General features: G+C 39.9%; 1 protein-coding gene across 2 annotated transcripts in view; it reads left to right on the forward strand.

The window, feature by feature from the left end:
- The first annotated feature begins 1,896 nt into the window (after positions 1–1,896).
- zbtb10 (zinc finger and BTB domain containing 10) overlaps positions 1,897–13,951 on the forward strand; it is a 43,466-nt gene continuing 31,411 nt past the window's right edge. The window contains exon 1 of one of the 2 annotated variants that reach the window (XM_057828147.1): positions 1,897–2,850. In XM_057828147.1, coding sequence (XP_057684130.1) covers positions 2,224–2,850 — 627 coding nt within the window. In that variant the 5' untranslated portion in view covers positions 1,897–2,223. The remainder of the gene's footprint in view (positions 2,851–13,951) is intronic. The other variant, XM_057828146.1, reaches the window with a different exon arrangement.

Genomic DNA, 13,951 nt, shown 5'->3' on the forward strand with positions numbered 1-13,951 from the left:
GTGCTAAACCTCATAATTTGATTTTGACGGGTAAAGTTCCGTCCAATCATCTTCCGGAAGTGGATATAGCAACTAAATCCAGTGCATTTATTGGTTTAGAGACGCAAACGCGTCATGTCCTTCAGCAGCATGCTCAGGTTTGAAGTGGTTAAGAATAACCGAAGTGTATAAAAAGTGTCAGTCTATTGATTACTTCAAAAGCTTAGTTAAATTTTAAAAACGTTTTTATTTGATTTTGCAAAACATTGTCAAGAAACTAATTAGTAACTGTCATACAATTATAAAGCAAAGCTAAACACTATCACAGAACTTAAATCAAGTAAAAACATCCCAACTTTGAAAACACTCAGAATGTTTTATTAGCTGTTAACCTCCTAGCAACATGCTAACCATTCAAAACTAAAAAAACTTACAAACAAGTAATCTGCCAGCCCCAGTTTCATTTCCTTCTGTACGGTAATCTTCACACGCGCTTCTATAGTCATTTAAAGATAGTTTTAATTCCAGCAGGAAGCGTGAGCCAACAATGCGGTAGCAGTGCGTCCGCCAGGCGTGCCGATCGGCCATTACATGGGTGCGACACATCCCCAAAGAGCTCCCTTAATGTTGTCTAAGGCCGGGTTGCGCCCCCACTGCTGTTCACACGCTGTCTGTAAAGCCCTTAATTGGACGGCGGTGAAACTTTACACCCGGCTATGCAAACTATCACCCATGCACAAAGCAGGGAGGTTCTCATGAATGAATGCTGCTTGCTAGTAGTGGACATTCTGCACTCCACATTGAACAGGACAACACTATAGGATGGATTGGGATAGTTTATCACTGGTAGACATCAATGGCAGCTAATGAGTTAAAAAAAAATGTTCTTCCTCTGACCAATATGCACCTTTCCACTAATTAGTCCAATCCATTAAGTTAATGTGGACATGATATTACATTTAAAAAATAAAAAATAGATATATGTTACACAATTATATTAAATTAAACATGAAAATGCAATAAGAGTCATTTTTAAAAGAAATACGGTAGTTTATATCAAATGTTTTTGTTGAATAAATTTTTGAATAGTATGAATGTATACATGAATGGTATATATTTTTAATTTATATATTTTTTAAAAAATTATGAAAAAAATAGTTTTCTTATTGTATTGTATAAATCATTATTTACATATACATAAATGTATAACAACAAGGTATTCATAGAGACAGGAAATATGATCCTGTTTGTATTATTTTTAAAAAGTAAAAATTTGATGAGTATTAAAATGGTAAATTGTTGTTTAATTAATTTTATTATTATGATTAAAACTATTAAAGTATCCTTATTATATTGTATGAAGAATTCTTTACGTATACATAAATGTATAATCACAAGGTATTTATAGAGACAGGAAATATAAGCCTATTTGTATTGTTTTTAAAAAGTAAACATTTTATGACTAGTAAAGTGAGTAAAGTTATTTAATTTTATTATTATGCATTGTATTCTATTGAGCATTGTTTTTACAATTAAAAAAAATAGAATAATGAATCCGCATTCAACAACACTAATAAAAATACTGTAAAATATAAAATGTTTTTATATAAAAACATTTTATGGATACTTTTTGCGGAATTGTATACATTTTCTATTTATACCATGAGAGCATACGTCAGAATAGCATGACGTCACGTGCTTATACTATCACATACAAGAGGGATGGAAGGGAAAAAGTGCATTTGTGTGCTAGGAGCAGAGCCCGAAAGCGTTAAAAAGATAACTAAATAAAAAAAGGGAGCGCGAGGGAGACTGCGAGATATGAGAAGCATGCGGAAAATGGGTGCAGCCTCGCGCACACAAAAGCCCCCATTGGCGATCCACAGCAGCAGCACCCCCATCTCATCTCCCCCTCTTCCGAGCGGCCCCCTCCGCTCCTCCTCCACCACCAGTCGAGGTGCATTGTGGGGAGGAAAGTCGTTGCCATTCGACCTCTGCGGGGCCTGCGCGGACGCAGCGAGAACCCTGAAAATGTCATTATGCGCTTAAAAGAGCTATTTATTTCCGCATAAGCGACACTCTCTCACCGGCCGGGGGCTCCGCGACCGACAAAAAAAAGAAGAGCGGCGGAGGGTGGACGAGCAGCGACGGCGGGTGGGAGACGGCGACCAGACGGAAGGAAAAAAGAACATTTTGCCGCGGCGGGGGGAATCCTGTCGAGACATTTACCGTAAGCGCAAGAAAATGTCCGGTGAGAGGAACCGCAGGTCGCTGGCGTTCCGAGGCGGAGGGCTAGCCGTGCTAGCGGGCTCCGGCGGAGGTTCCGCCAGCGCGGGGAACTGTAACAGCTGGGAGGCCCCGGCGAGCCAGGACCGACATTTTAACGGCAACCGGCCGGACCAAGACGACGACGGGGACCCCGGGGCGACGGGACCAACGCGGAAGCGACTGGAAGGCGCCGGCTCGGTCAGCGACAGCACGGAGCCCGAGGCGGAGGAGGAAGAGGACGCGGAGGGGGTGGCCGACAACACGGGCCAAGGAGGCGACTCGGCGGCCAACGGCTACAAGGAAGCGGCCGGCGAAGACGGCGCAGAGTCGGGGAGCGGCGAGGCGGGACCCAGGAAATGCGGCGTGGAGATGAGACCGCAGACGCTCCTCCAGAAGCACTCGCTCTTCCACGCGTCCTGGCTCCACGAGTTCCCCTGGCTGCGCTTCTGTCAGCAGACGGGGCTCATGTCGTGCTCGTGGTGCCGCGACGTCGCCACCCGCTGCGGCGACGAGCTCGCCAAGGGCAGCCGGAGCTACAAGCGGGCCCTGCTCCTCCGACATCACCTGTCGTCCGAGCACGGCAGGAATGACCCGAGCAAACAGGTAACCGCTTGGCCAGCTTACCCACCACTCTAAACCCTGTCAAACGACTGTAACTCACCCGCGCGCACTTGAGTCACTATAATAGCGTCTCGCGGTTGGGGTTTTGGTACTTTATTCAACAATTCGTGTCGCGAAGGAGCTTGTCGAAGAGCCCCCTCCTCTCGTTGTTCGGTCCTCTAGGCTAAATTAGCTTGCGAGCTAGCTCGCTGCTAAACTAGCTCGTAGCTTCTTCGTAGCCTGGATTGAAGCCTCGAGTCCGGGGGGCACTTCTCGGTGGAGTCGCTGAAAATCATGCCCCGAACCATCTTGTAGTTCTACGGATTGTCAATACCGTCGTACTTATTTTATTATTGTGTTGAGTTGTTTATATCGTTTTGGGGTGGCATAAACAACACAAAGTGGTTGTTATAGACAGGGGTGAGCAAAGTACAGCCCGCGGGTTTACAAACGGCCCCAGGGGCTTTTCTTTAATATTGCCTGACTAGCTTTTACATGACCAAGAGGCTTGGAATACTTGTGGCATCAATTGCTCTTGTCCACGAAAACATTTTCGTGTCGAAATGTCATCTTTAATATTTCATTAGTGTATTGAAAGTTTTTTAAATTGACGAAGATAAAAACTAAGGAAAATACTTTTTAATCTGAAGAAATTCTGTATTGTAGAAATTAACAATGTTCTAATGTTCAATTAAATGAAAATAAAATTATTCATTTTTTTAGTTAACAATTTATTAAAATACCAATCATAAGTTATCATATTGTCATAAGTTTATTTGAAGAAATGTTCATACTTTTTGTGTAAGGAATTGGTTAGTAAAACATAAATTGATTCTACAATTTAAATAAAATATTTTTGTTAGAATCAATTTATACACAAACAGGAATTTTAAAATGAATTTGTCTAATTATTTAAAAATATATATTATAAAGCCTAGTGTGTATTTTTTTTTTTTAAACTGCAGTTCAAAAAAACATCTGCATGTGTCAATAATATGGTGTAAAATGTAACCCTCGGGTACAAACGTTTGCACATCCTCCTTAAAATATGTTCATATTCTGTTGGCATTGTGTAGTTTAATATTTTTTGCATTGCATCAGCATCTGAGGTTGATCACTATCTTGCCAGAGGTCACAATGACAAGGGGAGCCGCACCTTTCCCCAACCCCCTCCGGTGGGCCTCCTGTGCGGGCCCTCTCAAGGTTCGCACTCCCTGGTGACCTCTGGTGCTTTTACACAACATTCCCCATCCTCCCCCTCCTCCCCTTGGGGAGCTAAATTACAGGCATTGTGCCACAATCACCCCCCGAAAAATCCATACCGGACAAGCGCAACAAAAAAAAAAAGTGTCCGCGGTTGGAAATGGTGTCCTTTTTAGCTGCCATTGACAGCTATAGGCATCTAATCTATTTGAATTGTGGGATGTGAAAGTCGTACTTTCCACAAAAGTTTACTGAAATTAATGGGAAATTGAGATATTTCGGTGGTTTGTTGGCAAGGCTAGGTTGTTTTGAACACAAAGTGAAGCCAAGCCAAGTTTTTTTTCGGAACATTTTGTCCAAATTGCTGTGTAAGTGGAATATTGAATGACCAATTGATCATAAGGCTGTCAAATAAGTAGAAAGGCGATAGGAGGTTCTTCTTTTTATAAAGGTTAAATGTTATCCTGTTCTTGTTTCGGTTATATTAATGCAGAAAAATGCTCAGTCATTAGTGGAAATCAGACATCGTTTTGAGGTTGTCTGCTCGTAAGATGTCGCGGTGGGTCGGATCGGGTATGCGGGCCTCTAGTTTGACACTTAATAGAATGACACGGCATCACCTGATTCCCGTCATCCACATATTTGCGGATTAATGGGCCCTACTGTTCACCCTTTGGGGCATAATATTGAAGTGTGATTTGGCTTTTGAGTCAAACATTGCCATATTCTGTCCCCCTCCATATACAATCAAATGACAACAGTAGGCTGTGTTCCATGCGCCGTCTGATGTCTCCCCACCTTTGGGGCACAAGGTTACATGACCGCAAATGACAAAAATCCGTGAAAGATTGAGCATGATCGCTAAGATAGCGATGAAAAATCCACAAAACGTGCTAATCAGTGTAAAATTGGGTCAAAAATGACATACCTAAGTGGGGAAAATATGGGAGGGAAAAAGATGTTTCTGGAAAAAAATTACTGGAAAGCTTTTTATTTTAAATTGCCTTTCAAGATGACATGTCTGCTCTTGGTGTTGGATTTGATCAAATTTCCCGAAAAAATGTGACTTGTACTCCAGTGTGAAAATGTTTTTTTTCCTCTCCATTGAGCATTTTTCGGGTGGTGCATATAGGCTAGGTTCATACCGCAGATCGTAATGCACAATTCCGATTTTTTTGTCATATCTGTTTTTTTTGGCATGGCCGTTCAAGTATCACGCATGAAGATAATTCGCAGTCCGAGATGCGCTGAGCAAACTGACCCGCATGCGCAGGAGCATCAAAACAAAAGACTACACATCAAAGTCATTCTAGTGTGATCATATTTTGATTTCCAAAAAGGGTACAACAAATAAGACATAAACGGGAATCGTTTAGTCTTGTATTCAAAGTTTATATGGATTGATAGCGTGCATGACGCACACACATACGGACAGTTTGCCCGACTCTGGGCCGTGTGAGCAATCTCGAAATATTGCTAATTTGGAGCACAGGAAGAAAATCGAGCATTCTCTGGCTTATCTCCCCCCCCCCACCCCCATTTTATTTTTTATGACTGTTCTCAAGACCGCCTCTTACCTAAAAGCTGTGCTCAAGATAGGCGCTAACGCTAATGCACAGCTCAATCGCTACTGTAGCGCCCCATCTCTCTCGCTCTTTGCTGACGTAAATGCGGCATGAATTCTGATTTGGGGGACTTGACAGTTCAGACCGCAGCCACATTTTTGAAAAATGTAGACCATCGGATTTCAACCACAAAAAAAGTGACCTACATTGGATTAGAAATGGTCCACTTAATGTGACGTGTCCTGTTCAGACCGTCAGGTTAATGCCTCACTCAAGTCGGGAAAAACACGAAAAAATCTGATTTGTGAATTATGGCCTGCGGTATGAACCGAGCCTGATACTCAGGTGTCCAAAAAATACAGTAAAGTTCCTATGAAATACTACAGCAAGTGACTCTGAAATGATTGATGAGAAATGACATACTATTCAGTCTTTTTAGTGTTTCAAAGTGGTCTGTATTACACAGCAATTGTATTTGGAATTCCAAATGTATCAATGCAGAAAATTGATTTGATTGAACTCATAAGCCGAGCCAGAAGTGTAAATTTTAAGTCAATTTTTATCATTTTTAATTGTTGTTTTGGACATATATATCTTGCGGTTCAGGTTTGAAATCTAATCCTAATATTTAATGTTTGTCTTTTCAAAAAGTACAAATCTATATATGGCGGAAAACACTCAGGTGACTTGAAGGTCCGCTCTGAGATCTCCAATTTGGCCAAATTTCAAAATTGTCCGATATGCATGTGTGATACATCATTGGAAAGCTTAAAATCTCAATTTTCTGGTGAAAGAAAAATTTTGAACAGGAGTGCATTCAAAAAAAAAATGTTTAAACAGCGAAACCCTAACTGTAGGTGAGAACATAATTAAAGACGCCATGATTTTAACGAGATATTATCGCATACTTACCTTGTTCCGATTCAAAAACTGTAGCATGTATCACCGAGTGTTAAGACACAGCCGTGAATGGCCACAGCCGGATTTTTGGGAGGGATTTTATTGGTGAAACATGGTAGTATAACAAGGGCCGCGATGCAGAATTCGCAGACATCAAGGAGTGGTCAAGATTTAAGACTTTTTCATATATTATATGTATGTATATATATTATGTTATATGTACCCTTTTAAACGTTTTTTTTCTCCAATTTTTCTTTGTTTGGATCGATTATCATCTAAAATATCGGGGGAAAGGCAACAGCGACAAAAGAATACAATTAAGCGATAGTTATGAGGTAGATAGCCGTTACTTATGTCCAGACACCATTTTTTTCATTGTGACGTAATTCGTTTAAAAGTTAAAAATATGTGAATGATTTTTTTAAAGTCGTTTTTTTTTTAAGCTAAATATTAGACATCAATTAGTGATTCTAAGCTAAAAATGACAAACATTTCGAATAATAAATTTTAGTGCTGCAAAGATAATCGATTAACTCGAGTATTCGATTAGAAAAAAATATTCAAATTAAATTTTGTTCCTTCGAGTATTCGTTTAAATAAAGTGGCATTGTAATGGTTTAATTTGAAAGTGTTTGTATTTAGTTTTATTGATTAGGGTGGATACACTACCCTCTGGTCTGCCTCTTTTCACATGGCTGCATCCAACTGCTCCCTGTTAAGACCGACATAAGCTAAGTTTTTGTTTGAGCTAATGTTTTTTAATGCATTCATAATTTAGTTTAGTGGTATATTTAGCTGTTTTTTGTGGGAATATGTGTCTGAACCATTTGTTAATAGGATTGTTAAAAAGTTAGCATTTTATTGCATTTAAGCTAGTGGACTTTTTCAATGTAAGTTAGCCAATTGTTCTTTTGTTGTACATAGATCCTCATTTAAAAAAAAAAATTTTTTTTTTGAGGCTCAGCTCAGGTATTTTAATTTTTCATGTTCCTTATCCGATTACTCGATTATTCGAACTAACTAGTCTATCGATTAATAGACTACTAAAATATTCGACAGCTGCAGCTCTAATAAATATAATTAATTCTTTTTATGGCTGTGTTGAAACGAAAGCAGTTGCGTGGCGTCTGTAAATGGGGGTCTCCAGAGTAAAACGGACAAATTAAAAATAGTTTGGGGGCATAACGCGCCATGAAACCGCTATGGCGGCATATAGACATATTGTTCTAGCAAACATAACAGGTCTTTTGGCTTAAGATATGGCAGTTTATTTTAAAGAGGGGTGCAACAGCAGAAACTGCTTTTTCAGCCTTGTCTATGTTTTCCGCCATATGCATGACAGTATTTTTTTTTTTTTTTTTGAAGTATTTTTCACACAAGAATGCAATTTTTCTGTTTCTTGCTGCAGTCATCAAGCTTACAAAAAAAGCTACTACATCGACCATTGGACGACCCACTATTCCAACCGAGCCACGTCCACCCTGTGCTTTTTTTATCAGTATTTTTTATGGCGCCGACAGTTACACGTTGTTCGGGGCCGCCATAAAAAGAGGGAGTGTGTTGCGACGTCCCGGATCGTCCCGATCCGGTGTCAAAGAGCATTTCGCCCGACGAAGCTGCCGAGCGAGCTGTCACGGCCCGTTTGACTGGGTGGGAAGAGGATTGGGCCGACCGCATTTAGTTCCTTCCCGGGGCGCACGCAATCGCTAATCACGATGACTTAAAGTGATCCGCTAACTTGTACACATGTCTAATTGGGAAGGAGCGCCTCACCCGCCGGTGGATTAGGGGGCAGCGGAGTCTCCCCGGCAACCAGAACCCCCGTACGCTGAGCGAGCCGCGTCCTACTAATACGCCGTTTTTGGAAGAAGCGCGTTCAAGTGGGTCGGGAGAAAAGATAACTCGATTAGTCGCCAGCTGGGCTAAAAGTGGGTCTCCTCAGAGAGAGTGGGTTGGAAGCAATTGGAGAGGTGTGGTCTCTTGTAAGGATTCTTTCAAATGAAAATTAGGTTAAAAAGGTTAAAATGTGACAAAATAGCTCTTTTTAACTCATCGGCTGCCATAGATAGCGTCGAATGAACAAACGTTCAAGGACATCCTACAAAACAACGAATAAACATAAAAATAAGCTGAGTTTATCACTGGTAGACGTCCAATCCATTTGAAGTGGGAGGGTGGCAGCGAATGAACGTCTAGTACTTTCAATGGCAGCCAATAAGTAAAACACTACAACACAATGCTATTTTGTCACATTCACTGCTATTACAACAGGTTGAGCCATTTTTTGTTGGCAACTAAAATAAAATTTTCATGTCTCAACGCCTTCATAACCACAAAACGTCAAACAACGACCGCATGCGCACCTTAATTTGGAAACTGTCCGCGCTTAAAATGTTCGCCAAGCTAGCGTAATACATCGTAAAAAACAGTTGGCTAGTTTTCGCATCACCCTGTGAGCTAGCTAACAAACTACAAACAAAACAAAAAAAACAAGGATTTGATTGCGTTAGACCTGACGTTAGTGGATACCGACAACTAAAAACTAGGGCTGTCAAACGATTGAAATTTTTAATCGAGTTGATCACATCTTAAAAATTAATTCAGCGTAATTAATCGCAATTCAAACTATCTCTAAAATATGCCATATTTTTCTGTAAATTTTTGTTGGAATGGAAAGATAAGACTGATATATACATTCAACATACGGTACATAAGTACTGTATTTGTTTATTATAACAATAAAGCCACAAGATGGCATTAACATTCTGTCTGTGAAAGGGATCCACGGATAGAAAGACTTGTAATTCTTAAAAGATAAATGTGAGTTTGTATATTGTGACTAAATATTACCATCTAGTGTATTTGTTGAGCTAAACGAAATGTTTGAATAGAGTTCGACCAAAATCTGAGTATTATTTTGCATAGCTATTTTGATTGGGAATGCCGGTTCTCTTTGCATTGAGCGCTTTTCTTTTTGTGGACTTTTTTTTTTTTTTTTTTGAGAGATAGAAATATTATTGTGCTTTCAGTAAATGATACTGTAGCGACTTAACTGTTCTGCCCAAATGCATGATGGGAAGTTGGGCAACCATGACTGTCAGTGGTGTTGGCTGCAAATGGTATATCTTCTCTGCGTTTTGTTCAATACAGGGTGTTAAGAAAAAGATAATCTCCTGTCATTCTACCCCACGTTGCTCGCCACAATAGATATTATAGTTGCGGAAGAGATGCTAAAGCTTTTGTCAATAAGTAGCGCGGCCCCAATGAATGCCTGTGTCCACTCCACTCGCTTGTCTTGGCCTCTTAACTCTCAATATACATAAAACCGCGTCATCGTGGTCTGGTTGCGGCAATGCGTGGGTGGGTCGTTCCGCGCAGCGTTAAATGCGTTAAAAATTTTAACGTGATTAATTTTTAAAAAAATAATTACCGCCCGTTAACGCGCTAAATTTGACAGCCCTACTAAAAACGAAAACCTAGCTGCATTTTTTTGGTGAAAATTAGCGAAAATTTGGTCATTTTAAAGCACCACTTCAAATGGATTGGACATCTATTGTTGTCAGTGGCAGCTGATGACAGGCAATGAGTAAAATTTGGGGGCATTTCACGTCACTTTCTCTTGATTTTGCTTTAGCAAAAACAAAGGTACTCAAGAATGTTCCCAAATGAATAGGAAGGGACTCAAAATCAACAGGAAGTCGCCTGTAAATGTCCTAAAATGAGCAGGAAGTGACCTGTAAATCTCGACTTGCTTTGAATGCTCTGGTTTTAGTACCATTGACGGCGCTAGGTGTCCAATCCAGTCAAAATGAATTGGATGTCAACCATAATCAATGGCAGCTATTGTGCTAATGTAGACTGTGTTCAATTGGAAAATTTTGCTAGCAACTTATTTCCATTGAACAGGATTTTTATATTTTAAAACATATTAGCAAATTGGAACATAAGTATAATGTTAAGTTAAAATAAATAAAAAATAACAAAATATTCTAAATAATATTAAAATACATCCAATCCTTTAGGTGAATATTATTACCATCAGAACAAAAATAATTGAATTATTTTCCATAAATAGCAGGTGTGTATGACTCGTATCATGTTTACATTTTACACGCTCTTTTTCAACACAGACAGTTGCCAGAGAGAGAAAAAACATGTTTTACCACTGCTAGACACACTAAACACACTGGAGTTAACTCTTGTAGCTGGTGGGAAACGTTCATGACAGTGTTACCAACCTTTAAATTTGCATAAATGCGAAATCATATTGAAGGTATTGCCTCCTCGGCAGCCACCATCCGCAAGCATGTTTTTTTACATGTCAGTTGGCCTTCGTCGTCTAACCCACGGCCATCTGTAACTTTTCTGTAACTGAAGTATTCCTATACCAGCGATTTTGTTTTTTTCGATGGAGGAAAAAAGTTCAGGAGTTTCACCTCCTCCAGCCATTGTGTAGCACAGCTGACTCACCGACACTGAGCAACAAACGGTGGGGGAGGGTTGAGCATTGCAGCTGCAAGTGAGGGACTTCTCCTAGCATTTTTAGGACATAAAAAATGGCTAATACCGTAGGGACGTTATGACGGAAAATTTTTGCGGTTTTGAAACCTTGACGTTTTCATACCACCTCTACAACCTGTTGGCTCATTTTTTCCCCAATCAGTGACACATTTATAAAATTATATTTTGATTTTTGGCGGAAGCATATCGATAACCTTTTTGGATAAAATGTATAGTGATTAGAGCTGCAGCTATCGATTAAGTAATCGATTCATCAATGGATGGATTAGTTCGATTAATCGAGTAATCGGATAACAAACATTTTAATGTGGTGCAGATAAATATGGGGAGATGTAAAACAAAGATACAAGTCTTGCTTGCATTAAGATTCATGTTGTCCTGCACATCCATTGGTGCCAAGATTGCTCTTTCAAAAGAGTATAAAATGCGAATACTAAATAAAATTCAATCAAATAAAAAATAAAAATACCTGAGCTTAGCATCAAATGGTATAAAAAATGATCTAAGCAAGACAAAATAAAAAAATTGGAGTCTAAATTTCTAATTAGTCAAATTGATAGGTAATTTTATTAGATCATAATTTGCATGGCAAAAGTCTGCTAGCTAAAATGCTATAAAATGAGAACATTTTTTTTACATACACATATTTCCACAACAAAGTCTAAATATGCTTCAGAACTAAATTTCAAATGCATGAACAAACATATTAGCTCAAACAAAAACTTAAAGCCTTATGTTGGTCTGAACTGGGAGCAGCTGGATTCAGTCTAGACGATTTATGGCATATTCAGTGTTGACGGCAGTGTATCCTCCCAAACCAATAAAACTAAATGCAACATTATCAAAACAAACCATAACAATGCCACTTGAATTAAACGAATCATCAAAACAGTAAAATTGAACATGAAGCTTTATTCTAATTGAATTAATCGATTAATTGTTGCAGCATTAATCGCGGTATAACACCATTTTGATATATTGTCATGCCTCTAGTGCTAACAGTTCAAATAGCTGAATATTGTTTAATAATATTGTATCCAGATACAAGATGTCTGAATTAATACTTGGATACTTTGGACAACACTACTTTTGAGTCCTTTTTCCTTACTTTTGGGTCAAAGAGGACCTGACTGAAGTTATCCCCAAGGACTGTAGATTGGGGGTGCGGGGGGATTTCAACCCTTGATTGTACCTTCAACAAAGACAAGGCGGCCCCCTGTTTTGGAGGGACACACGTCCGGCCAGATAACGCGGCGGCCGGTAGAGACGTTTATTGGGGGCTGCTGGTCATTGAAACGGGGCCAGAGGGAGAATTCTTGTTGAATTGTGCGCCCCCGCCTCCTGGCCCCCTTTTTACTCGTACTTCTTCTCTGGAACGACATTGTCGAGAGGCCGGGAGACGCTGGTTGCGGCCCTCCCACACCTTGGGCCAAATGCACACAGACGTATTGTTCTGCTATCTGTTCAGAGGGGGCAACAAACGTGAATTTTTTTGTGAGGGGGGGCACCGTTGCAGCCTCAGGGGCTGGCTCATGAGTTTTGGGTGGGGTTCCCGCCATGTGTAATTTCTGCATGGGGACAGTGCTGGATTACTGCTGGGGGTGTGGCCTGTTTGCCTCGGGTGGCGGTTTGTTTAGGTTGGAGGTTTATTTGCGCTTTGGCCTATCTTGATGCCTTGGTCAGCCAAGAGACCTCCCCCCACCTCCGATCTTGCCTCCACCTGCCTTTCAGTTTTACCTTGACTGTTCTGCGTTACCTTGCTCAAAAATAATTCTTACAATAGTCGAGTGATCAGCGTTTGTCGACTCGTCGGTGTACAAATCACACTGCGCATTTTAGCTGTAAATTAGCGGACTGTGAATCACTTCCTAGTTCATCACCATGTTCGCTCGAGCCAGCATATGAAAATGTACAGTACACATACCTACATAATCTTTTAGATCTTCCCTTTTTGGCCTTTTGTCTGGCTGCGTGTGAACAACTAAAAAAAACTGCAGGAAGTTGAGCAGAGTGGCTAATTATTAACAGGAACTGCCAATTCTCAGGTATGCTGGAACCCTTTGGGTCTTGTACACGTTGCATTGCCTACTATGTGATTTGCATCATATTTCAACTCATTTTAGGCTGATGGTTTAAATGTACAAATGTATGACACTGAGTAATATTGAAAATAAACGTTCCAAGTATGGTATTCTTGACCAACATCGTCATTGTTTGGTGAATTTGGTTGCTGCCTCACAGTTCAAAACAAATTGGATACCCAATGGCAGCCAATGAGTTAGTTTTACTTATGTTTTAATTAAAATGAAACTTGAATACAACCTTAAAGGTTTACACATTAAAAGTTCTTTCGATAGTTTTTTTAAAAATGTATTTTTATTGGAAAAAAAAAAAAAAAAACTTTGAAGAATTGTTTGCTATCGATGGCAATGAAAAAACGTCTACTAGCAATAAACTAATGGCGTAACCGCAAGAAACACGTCACTTTTGCTCATTAATATTCATGAAGTTAGTAATTGTGGCTAGGCAGGTCAACCTCCTGTTTGTCCCTAATAGTAAATGCATGGTAATAGTAAACGAACGAGACGTTTACTGAGCTAAACCTACCAATTCTGGCCAAAAATGATGTTCCTGGTACCAAATTCACTGGTAAAGATGTGGAAGAACATATAAATGTTCGGATAAAGAGTACCTTGAGTGTCGAGGGCTGAAAAAGACGTGAAAAAGAGTCGACCTGATCCAGATGTAGCTTTTTTATCGACACCTTTTTCTACTGTGCATTGCCTTACGCCACTGACAATGACATTCTCCTGTTTCAACAATCTATCCTTTAACACCATATGCCCTGTCTTTCTATTATATTATATCCTCTGGTTGTCTTATGTCTCTGACCGTTCTTAGGGACAATTTACATT

The sequence above is a fragment of the Corythoichthys intestinalis genome, chromosome 22 (assembly GCF_030265065.1).
Source record: "Corythoichthys intestinalis isolate RoL2023-P3 chromosome 22, ASM3026506v1, whole genome shotgun sequence".
Lineage (NCBI taxonomy): Eukaryota > Metazoa > Chordata > Actinopteri > Syngnathiformes > Syngnathidae > Corythoichthys > Corythoichthys intestinalis.